General features: G+C 38.2%; 1 protein-coding gene across 2 annotated transcripts; it reads left to right on the forward strand.

Moving 5' to 3' along the window:
* The first annotated feature begins 919 nt into the window (after positions 1-919).
* Naa50 (N-alpha-acetyltransferase 50, NatE catalytic subunit) lies at positions 920-16,844 on the forward strand. Of its 2 annotated transcripts, XM_076548874.1 has the most exons (6): positions 920-1,037; positions 2,754-2,939; positions 10,962-11,095; positions 11,674-11,793; positions 12,239-12,305; positions 13,879-16,844. In XM_076548874.1, exons 2-6 carry the CDS (start codon positions 2,932-2,934, stop codon positions 14,054-14,056), a joined length of 507 nt encoding a protein of 168 aa, XP_076404989.1. In that variant the 5' UTR covers positions 920-1,037; positions 2,754-2,931; the 3' UTR covers positions 14,057-16,844. The 2 variants fall into 2 exon arrangements, with proteins under 2 accessions (XP_076404989.1, XP_006975827.1); XM_006975765.4 differs by lacking the exon at positions 920-1,037 and having other exon boundaries at positions 2,549-2,939; positions 10,959-11,095.
* The last annotated feature ends 2,513 nt before the right edge of the window (positions 16,845-19,357 follow it).

Raw genomic sequence — 19,357 nt, forward strand, 5'->3', positions numbered from 1 at the left:
CCAAGAAGGCCGGCGTGTGGGGTCGAGTGGCCTGAGCTCAGGGCGCGGAGAGCTCCAGGCGGCGAGGACGACGGCGTTGGTCGCGGCTGTAACGACGGCCTCAGCAGGCGGGGAAGATGAAAGGGTGAGGAAGGGCAGCCCGGCGGGGGGCCCCCGGGCGGGCAAGGGGCTCGAGAGGGGCGTGGGCCGGTGGAGCGGGAGAGCGCCGCGAGGAGAGGAGACGCGCGCGAAGCCCGGGGCCTCCGGAGGAGCAGGAGGAGGGACCTGGCCAGGCGCCTCGGTCACTCCGCTCCGGGAGGGGGGCGGAGGCTCGGGCCGGCTGTTGGCGGGCTGCAGGGCCGGCGGAGGCAAGGGCGCGAGTCCGCGATCTCCACCCGGAGGACGGGCGGGCACCGGGTGGGACCACGGGGAGGAGGGATTGGAGGCGCCCGGGGCCTCTTCCCGGGAGCGCACGACCGAGCCGCGCCGGGTGGCTTATCCATATCCGGGGTCCACGCCGTGCCTGTGCGGGCTTTGACACGTTTCGGTTTTCTTGGGACTTGGTGGGCTGTGCGGAACCTTCTGGAGGGAAAAGGAATTGGAATAAAGAGCACGGGGATGAGTGCGAGGAGCTAGTGACTCAACGAGATTTGGGTTGGGTCAGAGCGAGTGGAGGAGGGAGGGGGAACGAACTCGAGCCGCGTAGACTTTGGGGTGCCAAAATGTTTGAGGAAGTATCACGGATCAGTAGGTGGAGCTATTGCTTCAGGAGCGTGTTGCCCCCCGAGTGCAAGGAGGAGCTTCTGGCTTACTATGCCTTTGGCTGCTGGTTAGCAAAGTTGAGGTTTGAGCTTTCAAATCTTGGGTAACATTAGAAGTTATTTTGGCTTAACTGTTCCCATTTGGGAAAAAGTATTTCCTTTCCATTGATTTAGATACTGTTACAGTAGTAACACCGCGCTGGCTAACACATTGCTTAAGTAAGCCGTTCTGGAGATTGCCTTTACACTCCTTAGAAAAAGAAATGGAAGCTGAAACGTTAAACTTTTTGACATACTGTAAGGATTTTTCCTTTTGAGTCACTAAAAATTAGAACCATTGTTTCAGTTAGTTGAACTGTGTATTCAGCATTCTTTTTGGAGAGTGAAATATAGCATTTCTCCAAACTCGTTCTGTGTAACATAAAGGTCATATATCTTTACGTGTCTTAAAACTCAAAATATTCTGAGAAAGTTTAACTCGATTTTAAGTCTACATACAAAATGCTTTTTTACTCTGGTTTTGTTTTAGATATTGGTTATTGGGTGTTGAATTTTTTGGCATGTTTTGGGATGTTTGCTTCACTTGAGTAACGATCCAGGACGTTTGGCTAATTTTTAAAAATGTGATCCAATTGTCTTTAGGAAGTTTTATTTTTCTAGTAGAGTATGACTTTGATACTGTCTCTTGTTTTTCTTACTCATTGATACTCTTCATATTTGTCATGTTTTGTTATAGTAATAGCAATGAGGATAATGGGTCTAAGAAATATTCTGGATGTTTAGACTAAAAAATCTTGGCTCTAGTTCAGTTTCTCTAGGTGTAATCTTTCTGATACTTAATTTGACGATATTTGAAATGGAGCCACACAGGGCTTATTGGCAGTCTGTTCGAACTGGTATTTAGTATACTAATTGAAGCAGCTCTATCTTGTTAACTTATTGAAGTTCTGGGAAGTGAAGGAAAGCACTCTGCCGCTGGAGTTGCCACTGAGCTATAACCCCAGCGCTTGTTATTTTGAGACAGGGTCTCACTAAGTTGCTCAGGCCGGCCCTGAACTTGGCAGCAATCCTCTTGGCCGCACTCAGCCTTTTGAGTAGCTGGTATTGCATACTTGAGCCACCAGCACCAGCTGCTGCTGTTTATTTAAACAGATACTACGTGTAACTTGATGGAGGCAGATGCCTAGAAATGAAGAACTGGGCAAATTTAGAGAAAACTTAAGAGTTGAATACATAATTTAGGCCAGTAAGCATGCTCAAAGTTAAGACTCCTTAAGTAAGGTTTTTATGTCTTAGAATTGGGAGCTTAGAATTGTGTTCTGGATTAAACATTCTCAAGATAATTTCACAGGTGTAGTTTCTAATTTTCCACAACTAACTCCCAGTTAACATGGGACTTTAAATTTTCCTCTTCCTTCCTTTTAAGATACTAAAGAAATGAGAGTGTAGTATATTTTTGGTTGTTTGTATTAGGATGTTAATGTCCTTGAGATCCAAAACTTGTACAACTGTGCACTATGTGTTCAGTATCCTGACTCATCATTGGAAAGACATGTGAAAACAGGGGTCCTATTTCATAGTTTTTTGGTTGAAACTTTATTTGCTAATTTTTTCTTTTTTATTGAGCTTACCAAACTCAGTTAAATAGATGACTCTGAAGTTGGAAACCAAAACCCCCTACTCTGATTTAACTAATCTATGATTTAAATTTTGGGTGTCAAAACTTTTAAGCTTGCTATTTTAAATATTTCATGTTTTTTACTATATTTCTATTAGTAACAGCAGGAGGACATCCTATTTATAAATCACGATTTTTCCTTGTCTCCATAGTAGGTAAATTTGCAATTAATAGCTACTATATGTTTTTATATGCATGTCTAGAAGTGTGAGAAGTATGTACTATTAGGCTGTTAGCTATTTCAACTGAGGTTTCTTGTTTTTATGAACCAAGGGCATTATGGCTTGAATTTGTGCTCGGTAAGCTGATTACTTTTATCTGTTATTCCTTTCTAGGAAATTGATGTTCAGGCCAGAAGTATGCTATAGACAGCAATGACTGGAGTTGCAGTCCAATTAGTTATCAGTGTAATCGAAAATTAAATCTGTATCCTTAATTATAATAAAAAGATGAAATTAGTTCTAATAAAAATGCCTTTGAACAAGATATGCATACTAAGTGACCAAAGTAAAGATGAAAAGGTAGGTAGGAATAATATTAAATACAGAGCAGTATGGTTACTAATTGAAACTTGGCCAAATGTTACAGAGTGGAAGAGAAGATTCTGCAGTTAGAAATGAAACTGTGTTTACAATACAGAATAATGGTTATTTCCAACAGTATATGGACTGGGAACAGGCCCAGGAAGTCTTCTGTAGCTTTATCTAGGTGTTGATTACATAGGAAATAGATATGTTTTAAAAAGAACTGAACTGTAAACAAGATTTGTGATACTTTTGTGTCTGTGTCCCTCTCCTCTCGCTATGGACTCAGGGTGATTGGCTCCATCTGCCTCCTCTGGTGTAGCTGTTTGCTACTGAGCCTGGTTACAAAAATGTGTCTTGTATACCAATAAAATTGGTTGTAGAACTTGACTAGAAACATGCAGTTCATATTTTGCTTTTTGTGTAAAACCAGTGATTTGTGGCTTATTGATTGAGATACTGAATTTTAACAAATACTGTGCAATATCTCCTTTGCTATGTTGAGAGTTTTGAAATATTGTCCAGAGTACAATCGTGACTTTTTTTTTTTAAGCATATCTTCTACCTATAGAGGTATATGCATTTGAGTGGTGTTGTATTGCTATAGTGATCTCTTTTTTTCTCAAAGCTGTGGACAACTTTTACTAAAGCTGTTACCAAAGAGTAAAGGTTACTGTGAGTTTGGGTATTCAGTTCAGTTGGTATATTGCTTGCCTAGCAAGCATGAAACCCCAGCACTGGGAGGCAGAGACCAAAGTATCAGAAATTCAAGGTTACATAGTAAGTTCAGTGCTAGCTTGGGATACATGAGGCACTATCTTGAAAAGTTTCTATTTTAAGAATTTTTAAGGGACACCCAGGAGGCTAAGTGCTTACATGTTTTTCCTGTTTTATCATAATTTGAATAAATTGTGTGTTCTTGTTATCACAGTGTGTAGCCAAACTTTAAATTATTATGTCTTAACTATTGTCAATTAAAATCTCTTATTTTCCGAAGTCAGTGCACTTGCCAGACGAAGCTAATTAACACTTATTTTAAATTTTACCTTGCTGTTTTATCCTGTAGAAATCTTGATGTTGGTCCTCTAGGAGTTAACTAGCTTTCAATTTTGTGGCATTTGAAGAGGCGTGTTTCAGTTATTCCAATAATTTTCCTTCATCTTTGTTTTAAACCTAGTCTTCAGTAACCAATAAAATACTAGTAATAACCTATAGAACACTTTTCATTCTAAAATTGTAGTTTAAGCTACAGAATTGTAACACAGTAGTGCTATTACTCCATCTTTCTTTAGATTTTCTTTCAGCTAGTTAAACAGTGTCTAACTTAATAGTAAAGTATTAGTCTTGTCTGATGCACTAGTGGATAATCACAATTGGTCATTGAGCAGTTGAAATATTTTTGTACGGCTAATCTTTTAAGTTTAGTTTAAATTAATTTCTTTAAAAGATTTTACTTCCATTTTGTGGGGGGGGGAGTTGGTGGGTGGATGGGTGTTTTACCTGCATTTATGTCTGTGCTCCATGTGTGTGCCTGGGTTATAGAGGCTAGAAGGGGATATTGATCCTCTAAGACTGAAGTTAGAAACTGTTGTGAGCCACCATGTCAGTGCCAGGAGTTGAACCCAGGTCCTCGGGAAGAATAGCCAGTGCTCTTAACTGCTGAGCCATAGTTTAAATTAAAATTTAAATGTTAGTTTTTAGACATTTTAAAGCATATTTGACACAAACTGGATATATAGATTTGAAATTTTATTAAGTACTAATATACATAAAATGTTCCCTGGAAATATTAGCATCTAAAGTGAAGTATGCTGTAAAATAAGGTGAGTTTTAAAGACTTAGTATGAGCATGGCATGTTGGTACACACCTGTAATCCCATCATCAGGGAGATAGAGGCAGGAGGATTGGAAATTCAAGGTTAGCCTGGACTATATGAGACCCAATTTTAGCTGGGCTGTAGTTGTTCACGCCTTTAATCCCAGCACTTGGAGGCAAAGGCAGGCGGATCTCTGTGAGTTCGAGGCCAGCCTGGTCTGCAGAGCGAGTTCCAGGATAGTCAAGGCTACACAGAGAATCCCTGTCTCAAAAAACCAAAAAAAAGGAAGAAAAAAAAAAGGAGGAGGAGGAGGAAAAAGAAATACCAGTTTTATTAAGTTGATTTGGAGTACATATTCACTCTAGTTTTATAACTCTCCTGGTCATATCACCGTGAAGTAGACAGAGTCAGCAAGGAGATAAACCCCATAGAGGTGTGACTTCAGGCACCATTTCCTCCAGGTAGACCTACTTTCTAATCACCCATTTGGTGTGAATCCATTGATGAAATTAGAATCCTTGTGGGCCAGTTACATTTTAGTAACCTTAAACTTGAGGACCAAGTCTTGAACATATTAAAACACGACATAAAGTGATACTTCAACTACATTTCTGTATTGGATGAATCAGGTGAGGCTATTCATGAAGATAGAGAAAAAGTAACACCTAGTGGGTAGAAGCTAGGGATTGATCCAATTAAATATCCTAAGATGTGCAGCCCTAATCCTCAAGGAGTATCCAACCCGAAATGTCAGTAGTTACAAGATTGAGAAACCTTACTTTAAAATCTAGATGAGAAGCTCAGACCCAGCAACCAATTCTTGAATTTACTGCAGGTACTATAGTTTTGGAGTTTGGTAGAAAAGATTAAGTATAAAAGTAAATGCCTCTCCAGGGCTTGTTTTGGTGCACTTGGGAAGAGGATTGGGAGTTCAGGGTCATGCTCACCTACAAAAAACAAGTTCTGGTCCAGCTTAGGCTACATGAAACCCTGTCTTTAAAGGGTTGGGAATGGGGAGGACAAACATAGTAGCATGTGAGGTAGAAATTTCAGTAAGGAAAAGCCTTTTGAGCAGTTAGTATTTGTCTTAGTTGGGTTTCTATTGCTGTGAAGAGACCATGACCACAGCAACTCTAATAAAGGAGAACACTTAATTGGGGGTGGCTTACAGTTCAGAAGTTTGGTCCATTATCATGATGGTGGGACTTGGTGGTGTGCAGACAGACATGGTGCTGAAGGAGCTGAGAGCTCTACATTTTAATCTGCAGGCAGCCTAAGGAGTCTGTGTTCCACTAGCCAGACTTGAGCTTATAAAATCTCAAAGCCAGCTTCTACAATGGCATACTTCCTCCACGGCCACTACTACTCCACAAGGCCACACCTCCTAATAGTGCCATTCCCTATGGGCAAAGCATTCACACACTAGTCTGGGGGCCTTACCTATTTTCAAACCACCACAATATTTAAGCTGTGCTTTTGACCTTTTGTGCCATTTACTGAAGGACAGAGTTTAGATTAAGATTCCTACTAGTCAGGAGAGGAAAAAAAAACCTGCTTTAATCTCTTGAATTTTTTTTTTTTTTTTTTTTTTTTTTTTTTTTTTTTTTTTTTTTTTTTTTTTACTGACCTTAGTCATACTTTGGCCTCTGTTAAATATGCTTTGAGTTAGATGTGAATGGACCCTTACCACAGCATATCACATCCTTCTCTTTAACCTTGAGGAATAAAGATTCCTTTGAAGGAATATGATAGGACTGATCTTACTATAATGAAAATTCCTAGAAATGCCTGATTCTAGCTTTCTTTATAGCTGTTTACTATGAGCATATTCTCTATGGAGCTTTGGTTTTATTCTCTGTGAAGGGAAGTAGGATGGGCCCAGTGGATTCTAAGGCACCTTCAACATGAGATACTGAACAGAAAATGACTGGCTCGTTAAATTTTGTGCCAAGATATGCTGTGGCCATTAAGCGAATAAGCAGGTATAGGGACTTTCTCTGCATTTTATTTTTGCTGTGTAACTAAGTCAGACCTTGGGGAGGGGGTCATTTTTTGTGGAGTCATATCTCCATCTTGTGGTCTTTCAGAATATTGCCAGTAAATTTGTTTTAAATTTTTGAGGATGAAGGCTCAGTGGAAGCACCTTGGATTTAATTTCTATCACAAATATCCATACCAGGTATACATACACATAATACTTGTTGTACAGATATACACCAAAAGCAGACTTCACAGTTGGAGGACTTGATAGAGTTGGAGGTTGAAAAGTTAAGATTTTTGTTATGAAAGTGCTATAGTAGATAAATAGATGAACACATTTCCGTCTTTCCACAATGCCAGAATTCATTGAAGAACATTAAGTTCACAAGGTTCAGTGATTTCATTGGCAGCAGTTTGCCAGGTAGTCTGACTAAAGTGAATGCAAAAGATTTGTTGGTTTGTTTGTTTTTGATATGGTCTTTTGTATAGTCCTGTGGCTGACTTGGAATTGCTATATAAACCAGGCTGGCCTGGACCTCACAGAGATCCCCCTGCCTCTGCCTCCCAAGTGCTGGGATTAAAGGTGTGTGCTACCGTGCCTGACTAATGTAAGTTCTTTAATTCTCAACTAAATTGTCAGTGTTTACTTATATTATATAGCCTATAGCAAATATGCCTATATACCTATATGTATATATGTGGTTTGCATAATGAGCACAAGTTCGAGAGGCTACAGCAAAGTTCAGGATTCAAAAGTGGGCTAAGCATCTGTATGGATAATAGCAAACCAAACCAGGAACTTGCTGCTGGGGTCCAGTTTGCGAGTTCAGCTTCAAGATGGAAGGCTGAGCAGAGTCTGACACAGGAAATGTGAAAAGGTAGACAAGAAAGTGATTGAGTAGGCAGGGAGACCAAACCAAGCCAAAGCTTCAGGGACAGTCTGGAGTCCCCTACCTTTTGATCCCCCCCACACACTTGTGCACCTTTATATAAAGTGGTAGGTAGGTCAGAGTAGGGCTATTATCACAGTGGCTGTTCAGTATCCATCACTTTATGGGGATTAGGGGAGGAAATTATACCCCTTTCTCTGGTGTGCTTAATTGTCCTTAGTTAATACATTCATATTCCCCTACAATCTCAATATATACCCAATAAATTTATAGGGAGACTCCCTTTCTACTCCCAGTTGTGTTACAGGTAGTATAGTTTTTGGGTTTCCCTAGGGGCTATAGTCATCCTTTTCTCTCAAAATGGAACTCCTGAAGGCAAGACGTAGCCTGAAAAACCATTGTTTCTCACAATATGGAGTTACTTAGAATAAGGCATACCTGATCTTGAGTATTGCTTCCTTTTAGTTGGTGTTTCAAGCAGTGAAAACAGTGCAGATGAACCATCATCTCACTCTAATAAGTAGAATCAATCCTGAATCAATAAAAAATTGTTATCAAGGGTATAGAAAACCAAAGACCCCCTCAATACATTATTGGTGGGAATATAAATGGTATAGCCACCTTGGGAGACAACCTAGCATTAATGTTATATTATCAATTTAACAGTGACTTCAAATTTTATGGTTTAAAAGTAACACAGTTACATGCCTTAGGTTCAGATGTCCAAAAATGCTTCTCATTGAACTTAAAATCAAGGTTTTGGTAGGTATAGTAATTTAAATAGTACCTACCAAACATTCATTCCTACATAGAATTTCAGCATGTAGCCTTATTTAGAAATAGGAGTTTGGGAGATGATGAAATTAAGAGGTCAATTGGATTAGAGTTGATCCGAAGTCGTGTGACTAGTGTGCATCTGAGAGGACAGATGTAGACCTGTGAAGGGGGAAAGATTATAAAGTTAGATTGTCCAAAGCCAAAAATGCCTCGTGCTGTCACAAGCTAAAATAGGTAAGGATTCTTTGCTAGAGCCAAGAGGTTGTGAGCCTGTTGAAAGTATTCTCCGATTTCTACCCACCTGACCTATAAATGAGGACATTACTTTTGCTGTAAGCCCTTGAACTCATGGTCTTTTGTTCAGAAAAGGCAGATACCTATGGAAAGAGAAAGTAGATTCGTTGATGGCTGGGAATAGGGAAATGAGATTGTATAAATGTCTTTGATGTGATGGGATTGACTAGTCCAAAGGTGAATTAATGTGGTAGTTGTATGTCTTTGCACAAAGCCAAAAATAACATTGAATTCTATACATTTTATCATTAAATTTCTTTGTTGCATGTATGTTTTGCTTGCATTAGTCTGTGCATGACATGTGCTTGGTACCTGTGGAGATCAAAAAGAGGGCGTATGATTCTCTGAAACTAGTTATGGTTGTTTGTGAGCCACCATTTGGGTTCTAGGAATCAAACCCCAGGTCTTGTACAAGAGCAACAAGTACTCTAAACTATCTCTCTAGCTCAAATTCTTTATTTTTAAAAGGTGAATTTTGTGCATAAATTATACCTTAAGAAGGTTATGTAGAGGAAGAAATGAGATGGGTCATCACCATCTTTCCATCATAATAAGGTATCATTACACATAAATAGCATACTTAGAACAACCTAAGGTTTTGAAGTGCCAAATGTTGGTGAGAATACAGAACAACTGGAATTCTGACACACTTACCTTAAAATTCATCATTCTCATTCCCAGGTATTTAGTAAAAAGAAATTAAAAGCATATGTGGCCACAAAAGCATGTACCAAATGTTTATAGCTACTTTTTTCAAAATCTTCAAAACACAGTAAACAATCCAAAAGCTTTTCAAGAGATAGAACTAGCCGGGCGGTGGTGGCGCACGCCTTTAATCCCAGCACTCGGGAGGCAGAGCCAGGCGGATCTCTGTGAGTTCGAGGCCAGCCTGGGATACCAAGTGAGTTCCAGGAAAGGCGCAAAGCTACACAGAGAAACCCTGTCTCGAAAAACAAAAACAAAAACAAAAACAAAAAAAAAAAAAAAAAAAAAGAGAGATAGAACTAGAAGTATGGCTCTGTGCTTGCATTCAGGCTTCAACCTCTGGTACTTCAGTGGCCCAAGCAGAAAAACGAACCCACTGTACTTCTATGAGGTACTGTTACTCAGTACTAATCAAGGTTGGGATGAACTGTATGTACTGATAAAACAGCATGGTAAGTCACAAAGGATTTTGGATGAATGAAAATGCCTGGCCTGGTGTGCATGCCTTTGCACTGGAGATGGAGGCAGGTTGATCTCTGAGTTAATGGCAATATAGAGAGTTCCAAGAAAGCCAGGGTTAATGGCAGGTTGATCTCTGAGTTAATGGCAATATAGAGAGTTCCAAGAAAGCCAGGGTTACATAGTGATAACCTGTCCAGAAAAAAGAAAAATGAAAGAAGTGCTGTGTGTTTTGTGATTCAACTTATGTGGCATTGAAAGGGCAAAACTATAAACAGAAAAGATAACTACTGTTTTCTGAAGTTCTTATGCTGAAACAGTGAGGTATCCTGGAATATGAATTCTTAATATCACTTTTATAGCTGTGATCTTATTATTGGATCACTGTTCTCAACAAATAAGTGCAAACTATTTTTCATAATTGACTGATTTTCTACTTACATAGGCATAGGAGATGGGCAGGTTTCCCAATACTTAGTGCTGGATTGCCCTCAAGAAATAGTATACAATTTGCATTCTCATTTGCAACATATTTGAATACCATTTGCTATCCCTTTGTTAATATTAAGTATTGTCATTCAATTTGATCAATAATAACTATCTGCATTTTTAAACTATTAGCTATAAGAACAACTTAGCATTTATTTATTTATTTATTTATTTATTTTTCTTGGTTTTTTTCGAGACAGGTTTTCTCTGTGTAAATTTGCGCCTTTCCTGGGACTCAGTTGGTAGCCCAGGCTGGCCTCGAACTCACAGAGATCCGCCTGGCTCTGCCTCCCGAGTGCTGGGATTAAAGGCGTGCACCACCACTGCCCGGCTTAGAACAACTTAGCATTTATTAAAGGATGATATTCTGGCCTTCTTGGTTAGTGTGTGCTTTATTTGTACCTAAATGTGTACAGTTGTATAAAAGCTGGAAGTAGAATTTTGATTGAACGTTTGGCAAGATTTGCTTATAAGTAGTAGTGTTTTAAGAATATAAAGTCATAAAAAAAAACGTTGAATTTGTCAACCATGCAAAAATGGCTGGTATCTTATCTTAACAAATGAAGTTAATTATCTATTATTGAGTACATTTTGGTTTGTTCCAGTAGCCGGATCGAGCTGGGGGATGTGACACCACACAATATTAAACAGTTGAAGAGATTGAACCAGGTCATCTTTCCAGTCAGCTATAATGATAAATTCTACAAGGATGTGCTAGAAGTTGGCGAGCTAGCAAAACTTGGTATGTTTTTTTTCTCCTTTTTAAAATGTGTATTCTTAAACTATATTTGTTAATATTAGAGCAATTAATACAGGCTTCTTATTTTATAAGCAAAGGAAGTTGGAATGTTGCAGATTTTTGAGAAAGATCGATATTGAATATTTGACTTTTAAAAGCAAATACTAAATGTCCTTTAAATAAAAGTGTATATGTGAATGTGTGCGTGTCCAGGCACAACACACTACAGTGACCACATATGACATAAGAGAACAACTTAAGGGGGTGGGTTCTAGCCTTCCACCTTGTAAGTTCCACAGTTCAACTTAGATTTCCAGGCTTGGTGGCAAGTACCTTTATCTGCTGAGCCAAATCCCTGGCTCCTAAATGTTTTCTGTTATTTACTGTGAGCCTATGTGTTTATTACTAATTTAACTATTACAGAGAAAGCTTAACCTTCCTCAGACATGTAAGTCTTAAGGGCATTGATACTCTGAGTATCAGTGGTTAAAATCTGATGCCTATAACAACTTTAATTTGTTTTTAAAAAGAGCTGATGAAATGCAATGTTGAAATTAACATCTTTGTATTTTCTGTGGCAGCATATTTCAACGATATAGCTGTAGGTGCAGTGTGCTGCAGAGTGGATCATTCACAGAATCAGAAGAGACTTTACATCATGACACTAGGATGCCTTGCACCTTACCGAAGACTAGGAATAGGTAAAATTATGTGGTGTTTTGTTCTGTGAAAACTGGGAAGCCAGGAGCTGGTAGAGCATGCCTTTAATCCCAGCACTTGGGAGGCAGAGGCAGGCGCAGCCAGAGCTGAACAGAGAAACTCAGTCTCAAAAAAAACAAACAAAAAAAGAAACTGGGAAGAGGCTACTGAGTTTTGAAAAGTTAAATGAAAAATATTACTTAGTACTCATTTGGAAACCCCATAAATTTGTTCACATCTTGTTTATCAGTGTGGAATTGTTTGAAATAAAAAGATCCTCTTCTAGTGGTTTTAAACATGTAACTTACACAATGAAACCAAAATTTGGTGAAATAATGGAGGTTTAGTTGTTTTCTAATTCTGTGTCAGAATTTAGTAAATATGGCAAGTAGGTGTCAAGTTTCAAGGTTGATTTGTAAAGTTACTTATTTATTGTCTTATTAATAGGAACTAAAATGCTAAATCATGTCCTAAACATCTGTGAGAAAGATGGCACTTTTGACAACATCTATCTGTAAGTACCTAATGTTCATCTAAGTGTCTGATGTAAATTATCCCTCTAAATCCCTATCAGAAACTTTGAGATCTACCCACTCATTGTATATTTGATTGAAAACACCATGAATGTATGCTTGTTCCTTGATAACAATAGAGATGTAAAATAGAAGTTAGAGAGAATTCATCTGATAAGAGCTTTCGTTGGCTGTTCTTCCAGAGAAGAACCCCAGTTCCATTACCAGTACCTACCCACATAGTGTCTCAAAACCATTTGTAACTCTAGTTCCAGGAAATCCCCGTCTTGTGATGCATATGTGGTAATCAGGCATATTTGCAGACATAAATGTCCATACCCATAAAATAAATTTTAGAAAAAAAATGAAGTGCATAAATGTCATAAATCCATATAAACGGGCATACTATTTACAGATGACCTATTCCTATTCTCCCATGTTCTTTAAACTGACCCAGTTTACTTAGGATGCCTAGAAAAAGGAAAATGCTACAGAAGTTTTTATTGTGTTGTATTGTTTAGGGAATGATGAAGAATGGTGTATATGTTCCTTTCAGGATAACTTTATTTTGATTTGGGGTTGGTGAATTGTGGGTGCAAAATTGTGGTGATATAGGTAAACTAATTTTGTTATAATTTAGTTTTAATTATATATAAGGAACCTAAGGTGAAACCAAGATTACAATCCAAATATTCAGAATTTTGAGACCATTAATACTATTAATAGTTGATGTATTTTATTCAAGGTTATGAACAACACGATCATTTTTAATAGAGCTTAATAATGAAAGTTAGAAGTAACCTAGTTGAGATTATACTTGAGTCTCAGAAGGCCACAGTATAAAGAGCCGAGACAACTTGATGTGTTGGCTCATGTCTTTAATTCTAGCACTTGCACCCAAGATGCAGAGGCAGGTAGATTCCGGGAGTTCAAGGTAGCCAGGGAGAGACCCTGTTTCAAAAAACCAACCAACCAACCAGCCAACCAACCAACAAAAAACATAAAGAGCTAAGACAAAAATCATAACAGCGGATTGTTTTCACATTATGTGGTGTTGTTCTGAAGAGTAATCAAAGAAGCTTAAGAAGATATATTTAGGCAATTGAGACTATACTGTAATTTTGTTATTAGTTGTTTTGTTTTTAGTGTGTATATTTTAGAGGAGAGGCATGTGCATGATTGCAGGTATCCAAGGAGGCTAGAGCCATCAGCAATCTCTGGAGCCTAAGTTATAGGTGGTTGTGAGCTACCTGATGACAGTGCTGGCAATAAAACACTGGTCCTCTAGAAGACTGAGCCTCATGATAGTTTAACCTCTGTTAAGAATAAGGATACACACTGATCTTCCTAATCTCGGCCATCTGCCTTGCAAGTGGGGGAATTAGGTTAAAAGTGTAAAATTGTCAGGTTTACTGATACGAATTGGCTAATCTTTGTTGAATATTGGTCATTGTAAAAAATGTACAAAATGTCTGTAATATTCCACCTCTGACCAATTTGAAGCTATCTGGTTAAGGCTTGAAAGTTGATGAAACTGTCTTATATATGTATCTGTATATATACCCTGTATCTCAGGCATGTCCAGATCAGCAATGAGTCAGCGATTGACTTCTACAGGAAGTTTGGCTTTGAGATTATTGAGACAAAGAAGAACTACTATAAGAGGATAGAGCCTGCAGATGCTCATGTGCTTCAGAAAAACCTCAAAGTCCCATCTGGTCAGAATGCAGAGACACAAAAGACAGACAACTGAACAAATTACAAATGAACTTTCTTGCACTTGCTTGTCGCCAAATAAAGAAAGACCCATTGATTCCCCCTCCCCCTTTTCTTCAGCTTTCCTCCCTTGTTATTCCTCCTTTCTTTCCTCTTCAAGTTTTTAATACTTTCAAGGACTCTTAAAGATGATCATGTTTGGATTGTTTTAGTTCTCTTATTTTTGTGAGGTGGTTGGGTTGAAGGAAGGAGAAGATAGATCTGTATAGTTTCACAGTTAAGATGTTCCCCAGAATTGGATGTCAGATTATTTCAGTTTTTTAGCAAATTTTTTTTTAAACATCCTGCTTTCACATTGAAGGGCAGAACCTACAATATTGTTTATTTCAACAGACAAAAAGAAGCAGCAGCAATATCTTGTTCTCTAATTCATAGACAAGCTTAGTGTGTTTGTGGTACTTTGAGTTTTAAAGACTATCTGTGGGATACTAATCCCTGACAATGCCTTCACTCTACCTTTAGTCCTTTGAGCACTCTCAGGAGCTGGACCATTGTTATCCTTGTGAGAAAATACTAAGCTTATTTGGGTTTTTAAAGCAGTTTTTCTCTTTTTGCTGATTGGTGGGGCAGTTTGTGTAGGTAGTATTAGGCTTTGGTCAAAGTATTTCATTTCAACTGCTATTTTGATGATGAGTGGGTTGCTTGTTAGCAGGTGTTTTTTGTTTTGTTTATTTTTTCCTTCCTTCCTGCTGTTAATCTTGTTTCTAGAGGCATTAACTTGTAGAGTGCAGGCTGGTGAAATTAACTGTAATATCCCAGCTAGAGATATGGCCTTTAACTGACCTAAAGAAGATTGTTATAATTGATTTTTCTTCTCTTGTTTTTCAGTAAGCCCAATAATAGTATAACCTTATAAATGGAGTTATAAGCCAATACCCCTAAATAAACCTGAAGCAAGTGTTTTTTCTTGGACATAGAAAAATTATATAAGCTTAGACGGACTTGTAACACATTAAGTGTATTTAATGTCAACTAATACAGATTGTTAAAAGTGTGGCCATTGAGCGTTTGATAATATATGAAAGAATTTCTAGACAGTATTTTTGAAAGTAACATTGTTTGCTATTGCTTATCTGTTGGAGAACATCCCAGATTTTTTACACTCTGTGCCTCCAATGTTGAGTTTAAAGATTTGGAATAAGAGGAATCATTAGACAAATTCCTTCTATTCTTGGAACAATGGAAGAATAAAGTGTTATACACATATCATTGTGACCTCCAGTTGACAGGTTTGGTTAAGGCCAGATCATTTTCAGGCACATTAGGAGTGGCTCTGATGGGCTGAGAACTGTAATGTGGAGACATGTGATATACTCATACTTCTTCACATTGCCTCATCTCAGAATACATGACATTTCTTAGATGGTCAGTGGCTCAAGAAATGTTCTCATTAGACTTTAAAAGAGTACAGAGTGTATGTTTTCTTTCATTTGACTTTAAAAGGAAGTTTAATACATCCTCTTAAGATAATTGTGGTATGAAAGTCTTACTTCCAAATAGGCTAAATGAAAAATTATCTCACAAGATGCTTATGCATACTTTATAACTCTTAAGTTTTGAGGATGTGAAAGTACATAAAGTGGACTTCAGTAGTCTTGAGTGCCAAGAAAAATACAGACAAGGGGTGTGGTTGATGGATGGATGGATGGATGTCTAGGGTAGTGAAATGGTGGAAATACCATGCTTGTTTCTTGGGTATCAGTTTCCTAGACAGTCCAAATCTAAGCTCAGAAGAAAAGTTTAGTGTTAAGCACCTTCATGGATAAGCTTCAGTTTGCGCTTGCCAAGAGAAGAGGGCATAAATGATAGAGAGCAAAGTTAGTTTGAAGAAGTCAGCCATTTTGTAAACTTCCAGATAGCAAAATAGATTTTGATATATAAAAGAGTTTTCTGAGATGACACTGCCTCTATTTCTATAACCATTTCACTTGGACTATCTTGAGTAGTCCTATGAATGTATCCCTAAATGTGGTTATTGAAAATCCGAATAGCTGCCTCACAACAATTAAGTACATGTTATTTAAAGAGGAGGAACAAATAATAAAGTTTGAATTGAGTGTGTAGGCTCCCTATTATTATAGTTTCTTTTTTCAACTAGTCAGTGATTTAACCTAAATTTTAAATGTATGTAAAGGGTCAATTGTCCTGTATCAAAGTTGCATTAAATAATTCCATCCACTTACATAAGGGGAAGAGGTAGAAACTGGGACTAATCCATATGCCTGTGAGTCAGGAAATACTAAAGTAACGCCCCATATGGAGTTTTTGTTTTTGGTTTGTTTGTTTTGGGTTTTTTTCTTTGTTTTTAATATATGATAAGAATAATCTTTGAGATAAAACAGTAATTCTGTTAACTGGAAGATAATACACTATCTCCATTTTTCAGACAGATCGTTTTTTTACTGTGTGGTAAATAGGTTGAAATTATTCTGTATGCTATTTGAATTTAGGTTCTAAAGTAAAGAATCTGTAGAGAAATCTATGCAATATATAATTTGTCAAGATTAATTTTCATCTGGGGAAAGGAGTTCCTGAGTATCTCCAAAGCAGGTCACTCATTAATTGAAAGTCCTCCAAAAAGAGAACTAACTATTGGGAAGCATGGTGTGTGGTGGTGGAAAAGAAAAACTCCCTCAGTTTTTGGAGGGAATATCTTTAAAGATACTTAAGTGGCTACGTTTACTTGGTGCAGTTAAGAATTAAACTTGTCAATTTTAATGTTGCTGTTACATCTGAAATAAACTTATGTGATGTTCTGGTAGTGATCTGTCTGTAAATGTCATGAAACTCATTATTGTGCTGAGTTTTACAGTCTGCAACTATATGTCATCGTTGTGTACTGTGACCCATACTGTTTTATTATATTTCTTTAAGACCTAATTTTAAAACCCATGAAAATAGTCCAGATATAATCAAGGCATGCTAATTCAGACTTTGATTTAAAAAAAAAAAAAAAAAACCATTGGGCCAACAGATGGGCAGCAGGCAATGTAGCCAGACCAGCTCCACCCAGCAGAAGCCCCAGACCAATAGGTCTGCCTACAACAGCTACAGCTGTGGGGCCTGGGGGGTGGCAACTGAGGCCCCTGACCCTCTTCCAGTCCCATCTTCTGAGAGTGCACCTCAGCCTGGAAACTATGGAAACAGCATCAGAAAGAAAAGAATATGGGACAGTTCTGCTGCTCCACACCTCACCTTCATGTCTGTCCCTTTCCTATACCATCCCATCCTATTGTATGTATTATTAGGACTTGTATTTTTTCTCCTCCCCCCCTTCCTTGTCCTTCTTTGCATTCAAAATTATGAAAGTTTGCTGTGGGCCCTGCCTTTTCCTTTACTTCTTCCTGTTCACCCTGGGGTATTGGATAAACAGGAAGAAGTGTATCATCCTTAAGTCGCCTTTACTATTAGAAAAACCAAACAATGCACACACAAAAGTGGCATTATAAATATGAACAGCATTGTCAGATGAATAAACCACTGGCCAATATATCTATTTACTCTCAGAGAAAAATAAGGTCCACAGAGGTGTATTTCGAATTAATTATTTAAAATAGCACTTTAAGCTTTGTTCTAATTAATATGAACTGTAAATATGCATATTCTCATCTATTTCCTCCCACAACCCCCTTTTTGTAGTGAGAGTTTTAGTAGTTGAGTGAGTCTAGGGATTTATTTTAATCAAAGAAGTATGCACTTGAAAAATTTGTCTTAGCAGGATTAGCAAATGTTAAATATTTCTAATCAAGATGGTCTGAATTAGCACTTGGCTTATTCCACAAGAAACAATGGATGATCTTTGTGTATCTTAGTTACCATATCACTTCAAAATTTAACAGTTTCAAACAACAGATTTGTTGCATCTCATAATTTCCCAGTCAGGCAATGTGTGACCTCTCCAGTTTGTTCTGATGTAAGATTTTATTACCATCCAGTATCACCCAGGACTGCATTTTCTTGAAGGCTTGATGATGGCTAGAGGAGCTACTTCATCTCACATGGCTGTGAGGCCTTAGTTTCTCACTGTGTGAATGTGTCCATTGGACTGTCTAAACTCATATCCTAGATTTGATCTAGGAATCGTTTGGAACGTAATATGAAACACTTGCTGCTTAACAAAGTCTAGTTAAAAATTATAGTCTTTCTATGTTATATTGTGATAAAAACTTTAACATTTGGGGAGTACTACTGGATAGAAATATTTGGAATTTTCTATCCATTGGACTAGGAACTCATTTATTGTCCTCAACAATTCAAGGCATATTGGTTAAGTATGAATTAAAACATGTTAAATAGCTATAACTTTAACAAGATACTGATTGAAAGAATTTGTTTCTGTCAACCAAACTTCTAGAGTATTTAGCTTTTCTGAGAAACCATATTGCCAATATCAGGAATTATTCCTAAAGATTTGAGCAGTCTTGACTATTGCTTTTCATTAGTAATCTTCCATACTAAAGAAAACTGTCAGATTCTCACTTAAATCATTTCTGAATTTATTAAACACCTTATCTTTTAAGCTCTGCAAATACAGTAATGATAAATTGAGGCTCGTGAAGGTGGTGGTCTCAAGGTAAGTTAAAAAATAAGTGAGCCGGGCGGTGGTGGCGCACGCCTTTAATCCCAGCACTCGGGAGGCAGAGGCAGGAGGATCTCTGTGAGTTCGAGGCCAGCCTGGGCTACCAAGTGAGTTCCAGGAAAAAGACGCAGAGCTACACAGAGAAACCCTGTCTCGAAAAAAACCAAAAAAAAAAAAATAAATAAGTGGGTCTCTCTGTGTAGCCATGATCAGCCTGGAACTCTTTGTAGACCAGACTGGCCTTTACAGAGATTCACCCACTTATGCTTCCAGAGTGCTGAGATTGTATTGTTAGACCCCAAAGTTTAGGGTCTCAAGTGGGTGCCCCAAGAACCCAGACTCCGGTTTAGTTGGTGCAACAACACCAGGTGTTTATTGAAGAAGCAGCTGTACAGTCGGGCTAACTTAGCTCCAAAGAGCAAGAGTCGTGCCTATTGCAATCAAATGGGTACTTTTAAAGGAAAAACCCACAAAAGCCCTAAGATTACAATTCCCATACAATTTTGTTTCACAAGGTCACAGAGTGGGTACATTCTTCCTGAAACTTCACGAGGTGGGGGGGTGTATCAAGGCGGGAGTGGAGTTTACACAAAGGTCACCGTGGTCCTTCCTGGAACACTTGCAGCTATCCCAGTCACAGTTGAGCACATCTCTTAACAGAAAATCTTTTTTACATTGTTACATTGTTGCAGGGGTGGT

Source organism: Peromyscus maniculatus, chromosome 12, assembly GCF_049852395.1.
Source record: "Peromyscus maniculatus bairdii isolate BWxNUB_F1_BW_parent chromosome 12, HU_Pman_BW_mat_3.1, whole genome shotgun sequence".
Lineage (NCBI taxonomy): Eukaryota > Metazoa > Chordata > Mammalia > Rodentia > Cricetidae > Peromyscus > Peromyscus maniculatus.

Coding starts and splice junctions, on each gene's coding strand:
- Naa50 (XM_006975765.4), top strand. Junction 11,096..11,673: donor TGGCGAGCTAGCAAAACTTG/GTATGTTTTTTT, acceptor TTTCTGTGGCAG/CATATTTCAACGATATAGCT. Junction 11,794..12,238: donor TTACCGAAGACTAGGAATAG/GTAAAATTATGT, acceptor TCTTATTAATAG/GAACTAAAATGCTAAATCAT.